The sequence below is a fragment of the Lonchura striata genome, chromosome 24 (genome assembly GCF_050655825.1).
Source record: "Lonchura striata isolate lonStrDom1 chromosome 24, ASM5065582v1, whole genome shotgun sequence".
Classification (NCBI taxonomy): Eukaryota; Metazoa; Chordata; class Aves; order Passeriformes; family Estrildidae; genus Lonchura; species Lonchura striata.
Genome location: NC_140726.1, coordinates 7546957 through 7569356, shown reverse-complemented (window position 1 = coordinate 7569356; position 22400 = coordinate 7546957). Strand labels below are relative to the sequence as shown.

Here is a 22400-nt window from a genome sequence, read left to right as displayed (position 1 = left end):
GCAGGGATTTGGGATAGCAGGACTCTGGGGCAGCAGGGCTTTGGGATAGCAGGGATTTGGGATAGCAGGGCTCTGGGGCAGCAGGGCTCTGGGATAGCAGGGATTTGGGATAGCAGGGCTCTGGGGCAGCAGGGCTCTGGGGCAGGTGCTCCGGGGCGCTGCCCGAGCGCGGCCGAGGGCGGGCGGAGCGCAGCCCTTCCTTCCTGCCCTCCTTCCCACCCCACCCCGCAGCCTGGCAGCGCTGCAGGGACTCATCCATTCCCGAGTTACTAATATGCAAATGGCAGCGTTTGCATGGGCCTGACGCCAGGCTGCTGGGTGTCAGGGCACCCGAGGGAGCCGGAGGTGGGGCGAGGCGTGGCACCGCGCCGCATGCTCACCTGGCCCTGCATGGCAACAGGCAATGGAGCTCTAGGTCCCTTGGGCTGCGGACCCACGCCCGGTTCGAGAGGCAGCGGGTGGCAGAGGAGGGAGGGCAAACTGGCAGCCCCTGGCAACCTGGGGCTGACGGCAGGAGGCTGGGCACACCGCGGATTTCCCCCCGCCGGCAGGATGGTGAACCTGGAGTCCGTGCACGCAGGTAAAGGGCACGGAGCGCAGCGCGGAGCCGCGGCCGTGGGCTCGGCCAGGAAATGGGCTTGCTCTGATTGCCGTGACCTTTCCTCGCTCCTTTCCCTCCTCTCTTCTCCCGCTGGGGCGCCTGGTGAAGTGCCCGCCTTGCTGCCGGGGGATGGATGCTGCCCTGATCTGTTTAGGGGGCTGCCAAGCCGTGCCCACAACGTGGGAGCAGCGCTGCCGCTGCCAGCCCCAGCGGGGTCAGGGAGCAGCGCTCAGGGTTCTTGGGTGCCTGGAAAATGGGAATTTGGTGCCTGGAAAATGAGAATTTAGTGCCTGACCTGGGTGTCCTGTCATAGGGATAGAGCTGGGAGGAGGGAGAAGGGATAAACCCGCGGAGGGATGCGGCAAGGGTGGAGGGAGGTGTGCGAGAGAGAGATGGGACACGGGCTGAAGGAGAAAAGTTCATGACAAAGAGGGAAAAGGAGGGAGAAATGAATGAGGAGGGAAGCTGGCTCGAGTCAGGAATGAATGAACAGCGATACTCAGGAGCTGCTTCCAGGGGTCTGATCCAGAGGCTCTCTCACATCCCCTCTGAGCAGCCCCTGCCCTGCAGCGAGCTGCAGCCAGAGCCATCCCCACCAAATCCCCCGGAGCTGCGCTGAGCCCCGGCTCACCCTGCCAGGGCTCCGTGCCAGGGGCAGGAGCACATCCCTGGGCACAGGAGCGAGGGTGACGCTGGAACTGGAGCAGCGTGGGCACAGCCAGACCCCCACAGCCCCGTCCTGCCTGGGCAGGCGGTGGGATTTTGGGATTCTGGGCAGGCAGTGGGATTTTGGGATTCAGGAGCCACGTGCCCTGTTCGTGGCTTTTGTCCTGGGCTTTGCGCAGCACAAAACGCTCTGCTGGAGGGGAGGGGAGGATGCATCCATCAGTTTGTGCCAGGCTCATTCCCTGGGGTACCCCTGTAGGAGTCCTGCTCCTCAGGGGACACCTGGGGGGCTGTGCCCAGGGCTGGCAGCCCTCCACAAGCCCTGCGTGCCCGTGGGCTCGCAGACAGGGCAGCTGCAGCAATGCCACAGAGATGACAGAGGTGTCACGGTGTGACAGAGGTGGCCAAAGCCTTCGCTCCTCTGGGACGCCTCAGGGGCCAGCCTGAGTGGGCTGGGGAGCCTTGGCCACGAGGAGAAGCTGCCAAGGAGGGAAGCTCGTGGTCGGGGCCCGGCTGGTGGGAGCACCTGCTCTGGGTGTGCTGGTGGTGGTGTCCAACCCACCGGGCTCGTGGGCGACTCTTTCTTCACGGGAGATTCCCCACATTGATCTGTGCCCTCTGCCAGGGCCGCTGGCATCGCTCCCAGGCTGGGTTTGCAGCTTCTACTCCCCCAAATCATCACAAAGTCCGGAGCTTTAAGGAGTCCTCTGCAGGGACAGGAGCCCAGCGCAGCTGTGACGGGGTTTTTGCACCCCCCTGTACAAAAGCAGTTCAGTTTTGGGGTCCCTGAGCAGCTCTGAGGCCCCTCTGTAACAAGCTGCTTGCAGAGCTGTGCTCAGCTTTCACCCCAGTTCTTATCTTGGAGTCTTTTTCCAGCTTTAATGATTTTAGGAGAAGACACAGCCCACAGGGGGGCTGCCCAGGCTCCTCACACCCTCCTCTCTGCTGAGACACTTCCCTGGAGGCTGCCACCACCCCATCCCGGGGCATTTTTGGGAGATTTCACCTCCCTGCAGCCTCCAGAGGGGCTCAGGCACCTCAAGCCCAAAAAACTCCGGGTGATGCTCCCAGCCCAGCCCTCCTCCACCATCGGATTCCACTTTGAAAGGCACGGGGCCGGCTCACCCTTCGCCCATGCCCGAACAGCTACGGGGAATGAGGGCTTGGGAAAGGTTTTATTTGCTGACACCGTTTGTTTCGGCAAAAATAGAGATGCAGATGCATCCCCGGAGAAGTGTCTGCACCGGCAGAGCTCCTTTGGTCTGGCTGAACCACCCAGCCTGCCCCTGCCCCAGCTCTGCTTGGGAGCACATTTTTAATATGGCCCAGGCCGCAGTGGCGGCTCCTAATAGGGCTGTGGTTAAGAGTTAGGCTGTCCTAACTGGGTTATTTTTCCCAGAGAGGTTTGATTTCTTTATTTTATTTATTTTTTTTTCCCCAAGCCTGATTATCCTGTGTGTATTGCAAAGCTGGCAAAGCGGTGTGGAAGGAGCTTGGCTCTGTCTGAAGGTGTTTTTGAGGATGGAGCAGGGGTCAAAGCTGGGTTTGCATCGCTCTGGTTGTAGTGGGAGGGTTTTGAGTGTCCATAAAAAGGTGTTGGCTGCAATTAGATTAAAAAATAATTGCTCTCCTTGTTCCCAAGAATCCCTTGGAGGCTGCTGCACTGTTGTCCATAGGAATACAAAATCTGTCCTAAACCTTAAACCTCTCAGATCAGCAGAGAGAGCTTTCCTCTGCTCCCTCCTTAATTTTATTTTTCTTTTCCCGACAGAATAAGCAAACTGTGATAACTTGTGCACATTTATAGGGGGGATCTGAATCTCGCTGAAAATAAAATTCAAGATATTCAAACTGCAATAACTTGTGCAGATTCATAAGGGGGATCTGAATTTTGCTGCAAATAAAATTCCTGTGCATGGGAATCCCAGGGCATCTCCTTATCTCCGGACTGCAGGAGGAGGGCATTTAGCTGGTGGATAAATTGTGACATGCAATCAAGGTGCAGCAGCAATTGCTCCTTCCCTCCCCACCCAGCCCAGTTTTTAAGAGCAGAGGGATGTGGGGTCACTCCTGCAGAAGGGACAGAGCTTTTCTTGCTCTGCTTCTCTGTCTCTCCTTCCTCAGCCTTGTCTGAACTGCTCTCTTGGGAATTAGATATTTGCTTTCCATAATTTTATTTTTTTTCCAAGCTTTCTCACCAAAGAAAGCACCAAATTTCTGCAGGCTTTTAGTTGTTTTTTTTTTTTTTTTTTCTTCCTCTACTTTATGAGAACGTGCCTTTTTTTCTTTTTTTTTTTTTTTAATACTTTTTTGGCAGCCAGCAAAACTTTGTGCTTTGTAGATTGCCTAAGTTAGGGTCCCTTGGCAGTGGTACAAGACAAGAAGATGTTTATAGCTGATGGTAATTACTCTTCCTGCAGTACAAATGCTTAGAAGCCCCACTAAACGTTCATGTCTTAATTGCACAGGGTTTATTTGAAGGGGGGAAAAAAATCCCACAACTCTTTTCTCCCTCCTTTCCCCCCACCCCTCACTCCTTAATATAATTTAAGGAAAGGAAGTTTCTGAAGTATGTGAAAGTTTCTGTGCTCTGGTATAAAATTCTGATTTTTTTTTTTCTACCTTTATTCATTTGCTGGAGAAAGTTTCAGACTTTCAACTTGATCAAAGCTATGAAATCTTGGCCAAAAAAAAGCAGATTATCTGCCGCTTGCACACGAGGTCGACTTTGAATATGGGGGAAGAAAACCTGCACACGCACAAAAGCCCTGCCTGTTTTGGTGTGAGCAAAAGAGGGAAATCAAATAAAAATCCAACGGGGCTGCTCTCATCCGTTTGGGAATAACAAAAGGTGCATATGGGGAAGAGGAAAAGGGTTTGCATGATGCTTTTAGGTGGCTTCCACCTGCCTTCCCTACCCCGGCAAAACCACAGCAAACACTGGCCCAGCTTCCCCGCTGTTGTTATTCCCCGATGCAAATGGGAAGAGTCTGTGGCCGGGATTGGCTGCAGGCAGCACATGCAAATCACTCAAATAATAAAAAATTATCTCCTTTTTTACCTTTTTCGGTTTTGCCCCCCCCCCCCCACTCCTCTCCCGCAAAACGAGTCGAGAAACAGTTAAAATTCCCGTGGAAAAGGAAAAGCTGAGGGGTGTCCATCTGAATTTGGATGGATATCTCCCCTTCTCCCACCTCTGTGTTCTTGGCCTCTTTTAAGGAGGGGATGAGCAGCCAGGTGTGGAGTTGACCATTCCCACCTTTTCTTGCAGCTGTCCCCGAAGGAGAAAGTGGCCCCGGCTGTGGTGGCAGTCATCACTTCAAGGGTAAATGACAAATTTCTTGGCCTGGGTGAGGTTGTGGGGGGAATGCAGGGGACAAGATTTTGGGGCAAGGCAGATCTTGGGTGGCTTTTGAGGGCGGTGGACACCTGCGAGTGACAGAAAAGAGGAGAAATAAAGTGCAGAGGGAGGCAGTGGGGAAAACAAGCTGGGTTTGAGCCATCTTGAAGGCCAAGGGAAGGGTTTGGGAGGAAGCTGGAGGGATCCCCATCTCTGCAGGTGTGTGTCACAGCCAGACCACCACAGCAGGTTTGGGAAGCCTGAGCAGGGCTGGGGAGCTGAATCCACCCCTTTATCCCGTGGGTGAGGAGGGATGAGAAGGGTGAAAACCCCACAGCAAACTGGGGAGGGGGGACAGGAGTGAGGGGGGGCTGCAAAGAGCAACAGGAGGGAAAGTGCATCCTCAGAGCTGATGAATATTCCAGCGCCTGGATGTTGAGGAATCAGAAATTTGAAAGTCTGATGGTTTATTATAATTACACACATTCATTTGTGCTGTTTAGTGGAAGCCACATGTGCCTGTTGCCTGGGACTGTGACCTGTTATTAAAATCAGTTGTGCCTCCTTTCCCAGAGATCAAGATGAGCGGGGATGCGGCAGATTCCACAGACACCCGGCACGAACCTGACCAGGTGGAGCCAGGTAAGGAGGGTCTGGGGTGGCAGGGGCAGGAGACAGAGGGGAAAGAAAAGAAAAAGGGAAAAAAAAAAAATAGAAAAAAAGAGGGAATGTGGGCGCTGGAAGTTTCTCCCCGTGCTTTTTCTGGGCTCCTGTTGCTGCTCTTGCAGCCTGGGAGTTGATCAGGAATGTGCTCTGGGCTAGGATTGCGTTGGTATCTCGATCAGCGATGCAAGATCCCTCCTGTGTGACTGCAGCAAATCCCAGAGTGCCTCCCCAGTGTCCTCAGCAGGTCTGACATGGAAATTCGCTCACAGAGTGCCTCCCTAATCTCCTCAGTGGCTCTGACATAGAAATTCTCTCACAGAGTGCCTCCCCAGTTTCCTCAGTGGGTTTGATATAGAAATTAATTCAAAGAGTGCCTCCCCAGTTTCCTCAGTGGGTTTGACGTGGAAATTTGCTCACAGAGTGCCTCCCCAGTGTCCTCAGCCAATGTCCTCAGTGGGTTTGACATGGAAATTTGCTCACAGAGTGCCTCCCCAATATCCTCAGTGGGTTTGATATAGAAATTCACTCAGAGTGCCTCCCCAGTGTCCTCAGTGGGTCTGACGTGGAAATTCACTCACAGAGTGTCTCCCCAGTGTCCTCAGTGGGTTTGATGTGGAATTTTCTCACAGAGTGTCTCCCCAGTGTCCCTCAGTGGGTTTGATACAGAAATTCTCTCACAGAGTACCTCCCCAATGTCCTCAGCCCTATGTCCTCAGTGGGTTTGACATGGAAATTTGCTCACAGAGTGCCTCCCCAATATCCTCAGTGGGTTTGATGTGGAATTTTCTCACAGAGTGTCTCCCCAGTGTCCCTCAGTGGATTTGATACAGAAATTCTCTCACAGAGTGCCTCCCCAGTGTCCTCAGTGGGTCTGATGTGGAAATTTGCTCCCGCCTCTGCCACACCAGTAATGGCTTTGGAACAGTCCTGGTGCACCCAGCTTAGCTCTGTATCCACAGGCCTTGTGCAAGGAGCTTTTCCTTAGGGAAAACAGCTTTTTTTGGGGGCTCTTTCTGTGTGGTGAGGGAAAAATGGGAATAATGAAATCCAGCTCAGAACTTCCAGAAAAAGCAGACGGAGAGGTGTGATCGGGTTTCTCACCTCACACCTGACTTTGTGCAGGCTCCAGCTCCTCCACGGAGCCCCCAGATTCCCGGGATGTGGGAAACTGAGGCACAGGGTGATCCTTTGAAGATGCCAGTGGCGGCGTGAGCGCTGATTTCTGCCAGGTTTGCCCACCACCAGGTGGAACAGGCACCCGAAAAATCAGGTTTGTGCTTTCGGGCTGCCTGAAGTGAGATTTGAATACGAAGCCCGAGCCCTGTAATTTCCCAAAGGGCCGTGGTCACATCCCTTTTTAGGCAAATGAGCAACAACAAGAAATCATTTTAGCACCCACTAGGTACAGCAAATTGAGATTGTTAAAAGCTGTGCTGCAGCTCAGAAATCAACACCTTTCGAAACAAAAACTGGTGGAGAAAACGTAGAGGAATCAAATATTCTCTGAGAAATGAAGAGCCCTAAGCTTGAGCCAAGGGGATGTGCAAGAGCAGGTGAAAACCTCGCATGGGATGGTTTTCCTCTTATAAAATTTGAGATCATTTATGGGGGAAAAAAAGAGATTTTGGGTAAGCAAGAGAACTCCAGGTTTTAAAGGGACTAACCCCACCCCTTGCCTGTTAACTGGGATATTTGACAAAATCTAAAATAGAGATAAAATCTGGTTCTATTCACATCCATGGACTCCGATTGACTTTGGCCAGCTCAGCTCCTGCTCTCAAATCATCCCAAAATTGGGATTTGGGATAAACGAGCACCGAACACATCCCCAAATCCCCAAACTCCTCCAAAAAACCCCGAGAGCTTTACAGGGCCTTAAACTGAGAACTGGAATATTTGGCACTCATTGATGGGTGGCAGGATTAATCAAGATGAAGGAAAATGAGGATTTAATTCTGGTATTGGCTGTTAGTAAATGCAGTGGGAGGCTCTGGCTGGTGCTGGCAGCACATTTGGTTGGATAAAATATGGGTTTTCTGGTTGGATAAAATATGGGGTTTTTTGGTTGGATAAAATACGTTTTTTTTTTTTTGGTTGGATAAAATACGGATTTTTTTTTTTTTTGGTTGGATAAAATACAGAGGTTTTTTTTGGTTGGATAAAATAAGTTTTTTTTTTAGTTGGATAAAATATGGGTTTTTTTCAGCTTAAGCATCCCAGACAGTCACTAGCTGCGAGCTGCAGCGCGTCTTTTTAGTGGTAATTGAGAAAAGAAAGCAGAGCAGCGAAATCAATTTGTTTGAAAATAACAACAAATATTCACGGCAGCTTTGCGCTCTCCGAGCCTTCAAATCAAGCAGGGAAATCAGGACGAGTAAATCTCCTTCATTTGCAAAGAGCGGCACAAAGAACCTGTTTAAATCGCTTTTTTTTTGCTGAGGCTGTCCCGGTGATTTTTTTTTATTTTTTATATTTTCTCCTGAGTCTATTTTGGTGATGATTTTTTGATCTTTTTTTTTTTTTCTGAGGCTGTCATGGAGATTTTTTGATTTTTTTTCCAGAGGCTGTCCCTGTGATTTTTTGCTTTTTAAATTTTTTTTTCCTGAGGCTGTCCCACTGACATTTTGATTTTTTTTTCCTGAGGTGATTTTTTTGATTTTTTTGCTTTTATTTCCTGAGGCTATCCCAATCATATTTTGCTTTTTTTTCTGAGTCTGTCCCAGTGATTTTTTCGATTTTAATTTTTTTTTTCTGAGGCTGTCCCAGTGATTTTTTTTTTCCCTGAGGTGATTTTTTTGATTTTTTGATTTTTTTTTCTGAGTTGATTTTTTTTTTACTTTTTAGATTTTTTTTCTGAGGCTATCCCGATCATTTTTTAAATTATTTTTTTTCTGAGGCTGTCACAGTGATGTTTTTATTTTCAATTTTTTTTCTGAGGCTGTCATGGTGATTTTTTAGATTTTTTTTTTTTTCTGAGGCTGTCAGTGTGTTTTTTTTTTCTGAGTTGATTTTTTTTTGATTTTTTGATTTTTTTTTTTCTGAGGTAATTTTTTTACTTTTTAATTTTTTTTTCCTGAGGCTATCCCAATCATTTTTTTATTATTATTTTTTTCCTGAGGCTGTCACATTGATTTTTTTTTTATTTTTATTTTTTTTTTCTGCTGCTGCCCCGCTGATTTTTTGATTCTTTTGGAACAAGAGAACTGCAGAACGCTGGGATGCCCTTTGGGGGAATCCCAGCCCCTGTTGAGGTGCCACCCGTGGGGACAGCTCAGGGGGTGGCATCACCCACCTGCCCAAGGTGCAGCTCTGGGATTTCTCCCAAACCTTCCCCGCTGGTTTCTGTCTCCTTTCAGCCCTTTCTGTTTATAAACAACAAAGCTCTCTTTGTGCCGAGCTTCCCGGGAAGTTTTTTGTGCATTGTTCGAGGAATATTTACTGCAGCTCCTAATAGCGGCGTGTTTTGGTTAGCTGCTTCATGTGGGAAAAGGCTCCGCGTGTTTTCTGATGACTCATTAATTGAATTTCCCGTTTCCTACTGGATTAGGTTCCTCGGGAACCTCATTCCCCCCTCCCAAAGGAGAGGTCTCTTACCAAATTAACAATATTTCACCTAGAAATCCTCCCAGGTGCAGGCATCCCAAGGTTTTTCATCACCAAAAGATGTGGGCTGGCTCTAAGAGCTTGGAAAAAAAAAATAAAAAGGAAAAAATGAGGGAATTAAGTACCAAAATGCTTTTGTAAAACAAGCTCTTGATCTAAAACTGATGCCTAAAGATCTGATGGGAAGTGTCAGTAGCAAAGGCATAATCTCATCCTTTCATATCCCCGCCAATTCCAGGCTTAGAAGGGGGAAAAAAAAAAAAAAAGGGTAATTTGGGGCATTGTTCTACTTTGAAAATGTTTGAAATAATTGTGGGGGGTTCTTTTTTGAGAAAATTGTTAAAATCGTTCGCCTTTCGTAGGAGGTTTGGAGAGCTCAGTGCTTTTGTTTTTTTTTTTTTTCTTTTCACCTACACCAATTCCACAGAAAATGTTTCAGGCCTTTTAAAAATATATATTCTCCAGAAACTTGTGGTGTTTTGATCCCACATCTACCGGTTAGAGCGAGGTGATGCCATTTGACAAACTATCATTTAAAAAAGTATAATTTCTAAAGGTTCTCCCTGCCCAGCGCTGCGAACATTAATACTCTAATTAATATCTGAATTTTTTAATTGTGTGCGCGAGGGGGGGAACGAACACCAGTTGCCCCCACGAGGGTCGGTTTGCCTTCCCCATCACCGCAGGGATGCGGGGCAGGCTGAGTGGGGATTATCCCTCCTTTTTTGAGGGTCCATTTCCCCTTTTCCCTGCGTGATCCCAAGCCTTGGCAGCGGGGCTGGGCTCCCAGGCGAGCCTCCATGGGGGGTAAGGAAGAGCAGCGAGTTTTCTGCTTGGCTCGGAGCTCTTTTCATCTTTTTTTCAAACTGATGAAAGCCATGCCAGCGAGCTCCACGCTGGTTTTTTTATTCTTTTTTTCTTTTTTTTTTTTTTTTTTGATGGGAACTGTGGGGGCTTGGCAGTGCCAGAGTGTCGCCCCTGGTCCTGCAGCCCCAGGGGCAGAGATCTCCCCCTTCTTGTGGTTTATCTAAGGCCTCGGTATCTGATGGAACAGAACTGAGGTGGGACTTGCCCCTGTCTGTCTGTTTGTTTGTGTCAGACACTTGTTCCCCGCTTATCTCCTCCATCAAAACAGGTTACACCAAGCCGAGCTACTTCCCTTTGATTTCATCTGTTGAGGCTATGGGGGGGAAGCCAAAGCTTTTGGAAAAAAAGGCCGATAGGGAAGCGCTTCAAACACAACCACGGGGAAGGGAATAGCTGCAGGCGGCCCCAGCATCTTCCCTCCCCACCCTCCAACCCAGGGAGCTGGGCCCTGCCAGCAGGGCTGGATGTGCTGGGCACCCCAGCTCTTGGGGGGATGTGGGGCGCCCCATGGGACAGCCCTGCAGCCCCATGGGGAAGCTTTGGGATGCCTTGAGCAGGCTGAGCTAGAGCAGAGCTGGACAGAGCTGAAGGACAAAGCAGGGATTTATTCAAAGGATCTCCTCCATGGATCCACCTTGGGCAGCACCAGAGCCCAGCCAGGGCTGCACCCAAGATGAACCAAAATGGTCCCAAAATGAACCCAAGATGAACCCAAATGGTCCCAAAATGAACCCAAGATGAAACAAATTGATCCCAAAATGAGACCAAGATGAACCAAAATGGTCCCAAGATGAGACCAAGATGAATAAAAATGGTCCCAAAATGAGCCCAAGATGAACCAAATTGGTCCCAAAATGAACCCAAGATGAATAAAAATTGTCCCAAAATAAACCTAAGATGAACAAAAATGGTCCCAAATGAACCCAAGATGAACCAAAATGGTCTCAAAATGAACCCAAGAGGAACAAAAAATGGTCCCAAAATGAGCCCAAGATGAACCAAAATGGTCTCAAAATGAACCCAAGAGGAACAAAAAATGGTCCCAAAATGAACCCAAGATGAACCAAATTGATCCCAAAATGAACCCAAGATGAATAAAATTGGTCCCAAAGTGAACCCAAGATGAACCCAAATGGCCACAAAACGAACCAAAGTGGTCCCAAAATGGTCCCAAAATGGTCCCAAAATGCACGAGCGCTCCCGGGGCTCTCCCTGGGATCAGTTCTGCTCCATTGGCACCTTGGAGTTCATTGTCCCATTCCAGCTCCAGCCCATCAGTCCCATCCTGCTTGTTTTTCTCTCTCCAGCCCACGGTGTTTGTGCTCCTGGGCTGAGGTTTGGATCATTTGTCCTTGGTGCCCAGCTGGAGCAGGAATTGTTTTGTGTCCCTGCTCTGTGCACAGAGCTCAGCATCACCTCACGTGAAGCTCAGACCCACACACTGAAGCAGCACAGAACCTGAAAAATAGAAAATCTAAACCTGAGGCATCATGTGGGATGGGGGGATTGGCTGCACCAAGGGAAATACAGGTTGGAATTTAAGAAAAACTTTTTTTACAGAAAGGGAGATAAAGTTCTGGAATGGCTGCCTGGGGACGTGGTGGAGTCCCCACCCCTGGGTGTGCTTAAAACAAGCCTGGATGTGGCACTGGGTGCCAGGGTTTGGTTGAGGTGCTGGGGCTGGATTGGACTCGATGATCTTGAAGGTCTCTTCAAGCCTGGTGATTTTTTGACTCTGTGGCTGAGCCTAGGAACTGAAGGGGAAGGGGACAAGGACAGAAGAGTGGCTGGGTGGGTTGGTGGAGCTCTGGCCTCTTGGTGGCCATGGCAGCTGGGGTAAATTTCCTGAGTGATTTAAGATCACAGAATGTCCTGAGCTGGGAGTGACCCACAGGATCAACCAGTCCAGCTCCTGGCCCTGCTCAGACACCCCAAAATCCCTGGCAGCGCTGTCCAAGCACTACTGGAGCTCTGGCAGCCTCAGGGCTGTGCCCATTCCCTGGGGAGCCTGGGCAGTGCTCAGCACCCTCTGGGAGGAGAACCTTTCCTTGAGGTCTATCCCAAATTGCCCTGGTACAGCTCCAGCCGTGCCCTGGGCCACAGAGAGCAGAGATGGGAGCTGCCCCTCAGCCAGCTGTGAGTTCTGCCCTCAGCCTCCCCCAGAGCACTAGTGCAGGTATCTTTGGGACTGAGAGAGACCCCTTTGAACCCCAAGGAAATCAAGCACTGAGGTGCTGTGGTGCATCTGCTCTCAGTGACCCTGCTGAGGAGACCCTGCTGTGACATCCATCCCTGCGGATGCCACCCTTCCTCCCCACCTCCATCCTCGCTCTGCTGCTGCCACAGGACACCTCGGGTCCCCGGCAGTGGGGACAGAGCCAGGGCAGCTCTGAGACTGGACACCAGAGCGCCCAGCCCAGCCAAATCCCCTCCCAGTGCCAGCGCAGTTTGCACTCAATCCATGCCAGGCCAGATGGAAAATCAGAGACTGCCTCGGTCTGCCTCTGCCCCAAAGTGAATTCAGGTCCCAGGTGAGAGTCCTGCTCCCCCCTCCGACCTCTCTGCAGGCTGGGAGCTGCCTGCAGGTGCTGGGCCCTGACCTCTGCTGGGCTCTGGGGAGCTTTGTGGCATTGCCAAGGGCTAGAGCCTCTTTGGGAGGTGGATCCTGCCAAAGCATGGATCCTTCCAAAGAATGGATAGGTCCAAAGCATGGATCGTTCCAAAGGATGGATCCTTCCAAAGCATGGATCCTTCCAAAGGATGGATCCTTCTAAAGATGGATCCTTTCAAAGTATGGTCCTTCCAAAGGATGGATCCTTCCAAAGGATGGATCCTTCCAAAGCATGGATCCTTCCAAAGGATGGATCCTTCCAAAGATGGATCCTTCCAAAGATGGATCCTTTCAAAGTATGGTCCTTGCAAAGGATGGATCCTTCCAAAGGATGGATCCTTCCAAAGGATGGATCCTTCCAAAGGATGGACCACGCTGGGATGAGGTTCGGAGGCTCTGGCCTCTGTGTCAGCCCCTCGCTCAGGTGAAAGGATCCAGCCCAGGTAAGGGATGGCAGATTGGGCTGGGGGTTGCTCAGCCCGTGCTGTCTCCCAGCTTGGCTGGTTTTTTTTGTTGTTTCTTTTTTTTTTTTTTTCTTGGATCTTTTTTTCCTTCTGCCTTTTGTAGTTCCCTCCTCAGCTCGGGCTGGAAGCGGCTTGCCAGGCCAAAGTCTTTTGAGGAAACTTGGCCTCTCCTGGCCCCACGCTGAGCGCGGTGCTGGGCTACGCCTTTGCTCCCCAAGGCTGGCTCTCCCTCGTGAAACTTTCCTCAAAGCCTCCAGGATTTCTCTGGTCTCTTCCCCCTGCAGCCATGCACAGCCCCAGGACAAGTGCCGGGTAAATGAAAGCTGCAGCAGTTGGGCTGGAAACAGCTGGTTGCTATGGCAATTGGGGCTGCTCGGGATTTGCATAAGGCTGATGATTTTCATAGCACAGCCACATTTAAGGCAAGCAGGAGAAATTTCCATATTCCCAGCTCCGAGTCAGTTGGGGCGTGGGGGAGGCCAGGAGGGGGATATTTGAAATTCAAATGAAGGTGATTAGGGTTTGAGGTTGGGTTATTTTATTTTTTTTTTTTTCTTGAACATCCCATTATGGAAGAGGATAAAAAAGGATGGGGAGGGGAAAGGGGAACAAAAGGCTGGTTTGACTTGAATTAGAGGGGCAAAGGAAGAGCTGGTCTGATCTGCCTCTTGCCTCTGGTCTAGGAGAAGAGACTTGCCCTCTCCCAGCACCTGCAGGTGAAATGTTTTCCGTGGGAACAACTGCTGCCCTCGGGTTTGCTCCTGGAAGGTGCCCAAGTCTCCCACACTGGCTGTCCTGCTCTCCCCCTCGCCCTGCCCCACACGAAGGGGCTGCAGAGGGACCGGGGGTTTCTCCGAGGCCCTCCTCACAGAGGGAAGGCATTTTTATAACCCAGGGGTTTCCAGCCAAATGAAGCACTCGGGTGTTCACTGAAAGCTTCCCCTGGAGTCTGGAGCTGTCTGAGTCAGCACCAGATTCACTTTTGCTCACCAGCCTTGGCTTTCCCATGGAGATGCTCTGATGGTTTGGGGCTCTTGTGTCTTGGGAGCAAAGAGTTCAGATGAAAACTGCAGCTCTACTTGGCTGCCTCAGAAACTCCCCATCCTGCTCACACTTTAAAAAAGCACTTTTTAAATGCCTTGGGAGCATCAACCATCCCAGCAGGGCATGTGGGAATCCAGGGAATTGCCTGGTGCCTGCTCAGCTGTAGCTCCTGCTCCCCCAGTGCTGGTGGGAGCAGCTGGAAGTGATCAGGGGTGGCCAGTCCCTGGGGAAAAGGTGATTTAAGGGAGCTCCCAGTGTTCAGGGCCTCTTGCTGGCTGTGGGAAACGCTGGCGTGGCTGCTGGGAACAGGAGCACAAAGGCTGTGCCTTGGTTTCTGCCTGAATTCCCAAAATCAGTGGAAATCCTGAGGAGTATTTCATGCTGAATATCTTATTTTGCTTATTCCTTCAGTGCAGGTGAGCATTTGGTTTCATTTATAGCTTGTGGGACAAGTACTGGTTATAGCTGCAGTAATTGCCATTCCTTTCTCGACCAGCACTTGGGCAATCTCTTAACTTCACACCTTGTTTGAGGTGAGAGATTTGAACCGGTGAATTTATCAGAAATGCCCCTTGAGAGGCACCCAGCCCGCTCTGCCGATCTCCTGTGGCATTGTGCTGCCTCACACGGGGCGCTAAAATCTCCAGGATAGGCGAGATTAATCTTAATTTTAGATATTCGATCCTCTGAGGCTGCAGCCTGACCTGCTCACCCCAGGGTGATTCATGCCTGTGCCATCTATCTCTGGGGCGAGAGGAATTGCCCTCTGGAAGCTCCTGCTTCCCCTGCATGGCTGCGAAGGGAACCTGGAGCAACCGGCTCCGAAAAAGTTTCAGCATCTCAGCCCAGGCGGCCGAACCCCCTGCCTGGTGTCTGCCTGGCACTGCTCCCCCCATTTCCCTCCCAGATGTGCAGCCAAGCTGATTCCCTGCAGGAATGACACCTGCTGAAGGCTGGGATCACCTCCCCATCCCCCTGGGAGCTCAGTGTGCACCTGGGAGGAGAGGGATGAGCCCTGCTGGTGTCACTCCCTGCAGGTGCCACCTGCCCGTGTGAAGATGAAGGCCACCCTGATTTTCCTTCTCCCCCATGAGGGTGCTTTTATCCTGCAGGGTCGGACTGGCTCTGCTGCTCCCCGTGGATCCCTCTCCCCGCGTTTTCCAGGGAATGGCAAGCGGGTGGGGGGAACTGCCCGGGACTGCTGCGCTGCTCCCATCCCCAGAGAAACCTCCCCAGGCAAACTCGCACCAGATCTGATGCCAGGGCTATGCAAAACAGCTGCCAGGTGAACCAAGGAGAGCAGCACAACCCCGGGGAGCCACCTCGGCTTATCGCTGCTTTTCCAAGCACCCAGAGCAGCAGGGTGAAGCCCTGGTGATGGGCGAGCTGCTGGGAATTGTAGGGGCTCCGAGCTGCCTTTCCCTGTTGAAATCCCAGGGCTTCCCCAGCCTCGTGGAATTTCAGGAAGGGGAGGACTGATCCAGCAGATTCTGGAGGTTCTGGATGCCATTGTGTCTGGCTCGTGCAGCAAAAAAATAAAAATCAAGATGTTAGCCGGGCTGAAGCTCCATTAAAATGAGTGGAGTTCTGGCAGTTTGCAGCAGGAGAGAGAATCTGCTGCCACTTACACTTTTCTTCCTTTTTATCTCCTGGAGCTAGAAAAGATTAAATCTTAAGTGCAGAGTGTTTGAACAGCTCGTTCCTTTAAGGAGAGAAATGACTACTGCAGTGTGAGTCCTGATGTTGACAAAAACCAGGAGGAAACGGAGGCTATTTTTATAAAGCATTTGGAGGAAAGTTACACTTCAACTGAAAGAGGAGAGTTGTTATCCCTATCACACCCAAACCTTGGCTTGCAGCTGCAATCACTTGACTCTTACACTTACTGAAAAAGAAAAAAAAAAAAAAAAGGGCCAGATTTGTTTGCAAATAAATCTGTGCCCAAACACTCGTCGGTCCTGCAGAGATTTGTGTATCCAGCTCCCATTTACATAACCACGGGCAGCAGAAATCACCCCTCCCAGTTTTAAATCTCTCCCTCTTGGACACCCAAGGCCAGGAACTGGTTGCCCCTGGAGTCAGGCAGGAGGAATTGTCATCTCCAGGAAGATGGGTGGCTCAGATAGGGGCAGGAATGGCCTCTGGAGGTGCCTAATGCTCCTTCTGTCTGCCCAGGCAGCTCCCTCAGGCTTAGGCACCCCTGTTAGTGCCAGGCTCAGGAATATTTGCTCAGCTGGCACAGAATTCCTGAATGGGGTGCTGGGATGCTGTGCGTGACTTTGTAGGAGAAAGAAAAGGTCTGAGTGTGTCAGCTGCAGGAGCTTGTGGAAGGAGGGCAAAGGAGGAGATGGGCAGGGGGGAAAGGCTGTGCTGGAGGCTGTGGGGCTGTGCAGGGAAGCTCCGTTCCAGCTGCACCTCTCGGGTTCCAAGTTTTGGGGTGAATGGTGGTGACTCAGCCATCGTCACTGGGACCAGGGATTCCCCTGCAGCTCTTTGAATCTTGCCTCATCACCACCGAACGTGAGTGAGACTCCTGTCTCCAAGGAACCAGGAGATTAGCTTTTCCTTCCTGTTCTATTTTAGCGGCTGGGAACTTTTATTTCCTCCTTCCCTCCTGGCTTTGCTTCCCTTCAGCTGCTGCCTCCAGATCGCATCAAGCACCCCCCGTGGGGGTTTCAAAGGTAGAAGCTGCAGCCTTGGAGATGCTCCGCGGTCCTGCTCAGGTGTGTGGATGCTGATTGTGATCGCCCATTAGCGCTATCAGCATTCCCATCGCTGGATGCGCTTGGCTCCTTGGCTTTTTGGGGCTGGAACGCAATGAATGAGCCCATTCCTGGGGAGGGAGCAGCTGGAGAGAGCTGGACAGGGAGCAGAGGGGGCTGGAGCAAGGGAATTACAGGGGGAAAAGAGATGAAGGACTGAGATTGGGGAGGGGAAATGCTGGGAGACAGCAGGATGGGGGAAAGGCAGGAAGAGCAGGACAGAAATGCAGCCAGGCTGGGGGAGAGGGCTCAGAGCTGGCTGGGGTGTGGATGGAGAGGAGATGGAGATCTCAAATGGGGGAAAGCTCAGAGCTGGCTGGGGTGCAGAAGGTGAGGAGATGGAGATCTCAAATGGGGGAAAGCTCAGAGCTGGCTAGGGTGTGGATGGAGAGGAGATGGAGATCTCAGACTGAGGGGGAAGCTCAGAGCTGGTTGGGGTGCAGAAGGTGAGGAAATTTTAGCATTGAGGAGGCACCTCAGAGCTGGTTGGGGTGCAGAGGGTGAGAAGATGGAGATTTCAAACTGAGAGGGCAGCTCAGAACTCGTTGAGGTACAGAGGGTGAGGAGATGGAGATCTCAAATCGGGGGGAAGCTCAGCTCAGAGATTGGGATGCAGATGATGAGGAGATGGAGATCTCAAACCGGGGGGAAGCTCAGAGCTGCCTGCGGTGCAGAGGGTGAGGAGATGTCAAGCTGAGGGGGCAGCAGCTCGTTCTGCCGTGGCCCTGCTCCATTGCACAGTCCCTCAGCTCTGTTTCCACAGTCAGTGCTTTTTAAATGGCACAGATTAAATCTCCAGGGCTGTTTCTAGACAGCAGAGAGCAGCCACGGAGCTCTGTTATCCCCGACTCTCCAATGTTTTGCCATCCGTGGATAATTGTACCAAGCACACTCCCCCTCAGCATCCACGCTGATTCACCTGGGAATCACTCTGTGCATGGAAAAATATGAGCTGGGAAAGGATAAAGGCTTGTTCAGTTGAGGAAAGTCCATGGGAGGGCTGGATTTGCCCTCCTGCCTGCACAGCCTCTCCCAGGCTCTTTGCAGGAGCCCTGAGCTGCTGGAAAACACTGGAAAATGTGTTGGAGCTTGATCAGATCACAGGGCACAGGCTCTGCTTCATGGGGAACGTTATCCTGGAAAAAACAGCAGGAGCAGGAGGTCTGGGGGTTGTGCTGGTGGGATGTGAACAGTTCCAGGTTCTTTATCACAAATTCGGGCTGGACTGGCAGGGAAAGGCCTGGGGAATGTGCAGCAAAGGGAAGAGGTGTCTTGGGGTTGCCTCTGCAGCTCGAGAGCTTCGTGGAATCCCTTAAAGCATTCAGATCTGTGGAGAGCACAACCTTTGCTCTGTGATGTTCTTGATGAATTTGGCAGGTGTGATGTGGGGAGGGGGGGGATGTTTATCATCAAAGGGGAATGAGTGAGGGCCTGTGCGGTACCTTCAGGCTGGAACCTGTCTGATTTTTTTCCCCCTGTGCCTGCCAATCTCTTTTGGAATCAAGGAGACGCCTCTGGAGCACAACCCCACGGCACCCTGTGCTCCTCCAGAGGTGCTGGAATCAGCGGGTGCCACGCGGGTTCCTGGAGGTCCCGGCTGAGCAGCCCTGGCCACCCCTTTGCTGGCCCTTCCCACAGCCAGCCCTGCACTTCCCTGCACGTTTGTGATGTCCTCCAGCTCACCTCTGCTGGAATCTCCCTCGTGCTTTCCCACACCCTTGGCCAGGTATCTCCCAGGCAGGAACACTTTTATTATCCCTCAGCAAAAGGCTGGCACCACCTCAATGCTGCAGAAGCCTTTGTCCTTCCATTTCTGCACCTTCCTCCTCCTCTCCCTCCTCTCCCAGGGCCAGTTTTTTTGGTTATGTGTGTCCCAAGTTCTGGAAAGCTCCCACCAGTGCTGACTGTCATAAATGCTGAGATGTTTTTCTCTTTGTTTCGTTGTAGGGAATGAACAGAATGGGCTGGACTTTAACAGGCAGGTAAGATGCTCCCTGGCTGCCCAGGTGTTCTCCTCCTTTCTGGAATGGCTGTTTTTTACCTGCTCATCATGCTGCAAAGAGATAAAGCAGACCACAGAATTCCTTCTTCCCAGTTCCCCTCATGGGATACAAAGACAGATTACACCTCTGCTTTCCCCCTCCCTAATCCATAGAAGTTCAGCTATTTAGGGGGTTCATTTAAATGACCATTTGCTTCTGGGGTTTTCTGGCTTTGACAATTTTTTGGATCATCATTTAGAAACAAAAAAGCACCTAAGCTATGGTGGCAAAGGTACAAATCCCTCCCCAAAGCCCCAGTGCTGTGACACTGGCAGCACTGTGGTGTGCAGGGACAAAGGCACGGGGCTGACCCAGGAGTGTCAGCCAGCACCAAAAATGAGCTGGTTGGAGCTCTTGGAGTGCACAGCTCCAATTCCTGTCTGCCAGGCAGCAGGTAAAAATATGGTGCAAGCAAACCCCAACTGCAAAAAGAGCAGCTGAGGGGCCGTGTCCCTGCTCTGTGTGCTCTTCTCCCCCTGCTTTGTCCAGCTGGAAGCATTCCCTGGCTCCGTGAGTGCCTGCAGACCTTCATGGGTGGCTCTGAAAGTCCCTGAGTGTCACAGCAGGAGGTGTGACACCTCTGCAAACCCTCTGGAGCCCTTGGAGCTGTGCAGACACAGCTCTGCTGGCAGGGTGGGGAGGCACAGGGTGCCCAGAGCAGCTCTGGCTGCCCCTGGATCCCTGGAAATGCCCAAGGACAGGTTGGACACTGGGGCTTGGAGCAGCCTGGGCAAGGTGTCCCTGCCATGGCAGGGGTGGGATGGTGTCACTGTTGGACACAAAATGAGCGTGTACTCATTTCGTGTCCAATAATGACACAAAGCTTGGTGAGTTCAAGAGAAAAAAACAGCCAGTTTCATTTCTGACTTGGCAATATATAGAATTCCAAAAGTGACAGTGGGTGGGAGGATGGAATTGCCACCTCTGCAACCACACTGGTCAAACCAACAGCCCATCAATTCTCTTCTCACAAAGAATAATACAAAACAATCATTATTGACATGGACAGTGCGTGAGAACTCCAGTAGAAACATGTAAACGTTATCAGAAGGCTAAATTGGTGAGAACTTTAAAACTTTCAAAAGATATAAAAGAAAACACTTTTAAAAATCAGGGGAAACAGCATGGGATGAGCTTTAAGGCCCAAACCATTCGGAGATTTCAGGAAAATGCTCTCAGAGCCCAGAGCTGAGGCCTCCTGTGGCCAGCAGAGCTGGAGTGAGCCTGGCAAGGAAAAGAGGAGTCAGGAGAGCCAAGCACTGCCCTGCTGCAGGATGGGGCTGCAGCCAGGAAAATGCACGAGGGGCTGCAACTCCACGCACGGACTCGAGGCACAGCACCCCATGCACTTCCCATGTGCATTCCCCAAATCCCAGCCCTTCCCAAAAGCTCCCTGGGAGCAGCACTGGGCAGCTCCACGTTCCCCACGTGCCTTTTTGTCCCTTTTTGTCCTTTTTTGGGGCTTCCCTCGGTGGCTGTGCAGTGACAAACGTCAGCCACGCCGCTGTTTGTTTGTTTGTTTGCTTTGGCTGCTCCGGCTTTGGGTGGGTCTCCCTTTCCTCCCAAAGGTGTTTTAACACGCTCAGCCATCTTCCAGCATTTTGGAATCCCCAGCTGCAAACAGAAAGCCCTGTGTGCGTCTCCAGCCCAGAGCACGGAGAAGAATCCAATCTGCTCACCAGGGCTGATAAAAGGAAATTCCTTGCAGATAAAAATGAGAAATGAGCACAAGATCCTTGCCCACTGCAAACTTCTCAAACACCACAGAGGTGCTGGAGCTGGGAGCTGGGCTGGGGTTCATCCAGGAGAGCTGTGCTGATTTCCACCCACTACTGATCTGACCCACCATCCTCTGTGCTCCTCTGAGTGATGCTGGACAAGTTGTGGGGGCAACCAGAAATATCCTGGCTTTACGTTTGCTTTTTGGGTTTTTGGTTGCTTTTTTTTTTTTTTTTTTTTTTTTGCAGCGTTTCCACTTTTATTTTCCTCCCTCCACCAAAACGGCACCACAAAATCCAATTAATTTATTCCAGCTTGGCCGTGTAACTGAATAGCCAACATAGCTGGGATTTAGCGAGGTTTAAAAAGCAAACTAGGCTCGTTCTGTTGTTTTATTTTATTTCTAATCTGCTCTGAATCCCCAGAGTCCACCGGAGGGGTTTGCAGTGATGCCAGGGATGGGGTGTAACAGTCCCTGAGTGGACACAGCCCTGTGCAAGTGGCTCTTTGTCTCCCTCTCTTGGCCCTCCCAAAGCCATGGGTGGAGTGATTTCAAATCGTTATTATTTAAAATAATAATTACTATTTGGAAGTATTGTTATTTAAAATAATAATTACTATTTTAAATTATTCTCTTAAATAAGCAGGAGCCCGAACGCACACGGGCTCCACACTCACATTTAGGGTTGACCTCAGCTGTTGGTGAATTCATCCTCAATTCAGCAAATAGATTTCAAATGACGGGGGGAAAAAAGGAAGAGAGGAGAGCTGGAAATATCAAAGTGTTTTCATGTAAAATCAGGTGCTGTGCTCTTTCATTAGGGATGGAGGTTGGTGGGTTTTTTAATTTGATTTGGGGTTTGAGGTCGGTTTTGGATGGGTTTTTTTTTTTTTTTTTATTCGTTAACTTGCAATTCAAGTTTTCAAACCGAAGCCAGGGCAGGATGGTTTGAAACCCAACTCCAAACTGACTGCAGGAGCTCTCTTTGCCTTTATTTGGAGTGCTGGGCTCTAATCACTTTGAAGATCATAAATCTCACCTCGTTTAAGCCTCTCCCCCAGCCTTTGTAGATGGCCTACATTTCAGGTCTGCTTCCCTGCCTCCCTCCCTGCTGTGCTCCAGGCGGGATGGGAAGGGTGGAGTGACCTGGTTAGACCCCTTCCCTGCCTCCCAACTCCCTGCTGGGGCTGCTCGCACCCTGCAAACGGCGAGGGAGGGAAGCTCCTGCGGAGTTTGAGGTTTTCTAGCAGTTTGTGGGTCAGCCCTGTGCTTTATGAGAAAGCTCCCTCTGATCCCTCAGCCTATTTGGCAAACATTTCTGCTCTCCCCCCCCTTCCCCTCCTCTCTTCAAACTCTCCTCCCACCTGGATGCAGCAGTAATTTGTATGTGAATGAGAGGGAAAAGGGTGTGGATGGAAAAAGCAGCATCTTCAGCCTTGCCTATCTGGTTTGGCTTTTTTATTCAGTGAGTCTGATGCTGGTTGTTTCCTGTTTATGGCCAGGGAAATGCAAAAGCACAGCAATAAACTTTCACCTTCGCTGCTGGCAGCCTGCACAGGGACATCTGCCTCCTGATGGGTTGGGATGGTGGCCAGGGACGGATCTGAGTGACTCTGGCAAAATTTGCCTCCAATGGGAGCAGGATGAGGGCTGGGATTGCTGCAGTGGGAGCTGCTCCTGCCCAGGTGCTGCGGTCTGCCCAGGTCTGCCGGGGTTGAATTCCCCTTTAGGAAACGCTGGATTGTTTGTTTTTGTAGCTGCTCTGGAGAGCCAGGTGTCTGGAGCTCAGCCCTGGGATCCTGCTGCCTGCTGCAGCGCACACACGGATGGAGGGCTGATGGTTTTGGGAGGTGCCAGGGCTTGTGTGAGCCGTGTGAGGGCTGAGCCCAGCTCACGGTGATGTGCATCCATCCGCAGCTGCAGGAGCAGAGTGCACAGCTGCTGAAGCCAGCAGTGCTTTTCCAGCAGGGAAGTGATGGTTGGTCCAGGGAGGAATGCAGGATCAGCTCTCCTC

General features: G+C 51.0%; 1 protein-coding gene across 3 annotated transcripts in view; it reads left to right on the top strand.

The window, feature by feature from the left end:
* Positions 1 to 159: 159 nt before the first annotated feature.
* Positions 160 to 22400, top strand: part of POU2F3 (POU class 2 homeobox 3) — a 47277-nt gene continuing 25036 nt past the window's right edge. For all 3 annotated transcript variants that reach the window (XM_077788064.2, XM_085560218.1, XM_085560219.1), the window contains exons 1-4: positions 160 to 580; positions 4539 to 4592; positions 5181 to 5249; positions 18572 to 18606. In XM_077788064.2, coding sequence (XP_077644190.1) covers positions 295 to 580; positions 4539 to 4592; positions 5181 to 5249; positions 18572 to 18606 — 444 coding nt within the window. In that variant the 5' untranslated portion in view covers positions 160 to 294. The remainder of the gene's footprint in view (positions 581 to 4538; positions 4593 to 5180; positions 5250 to 18571; positions 18607 to 22400) is intronic.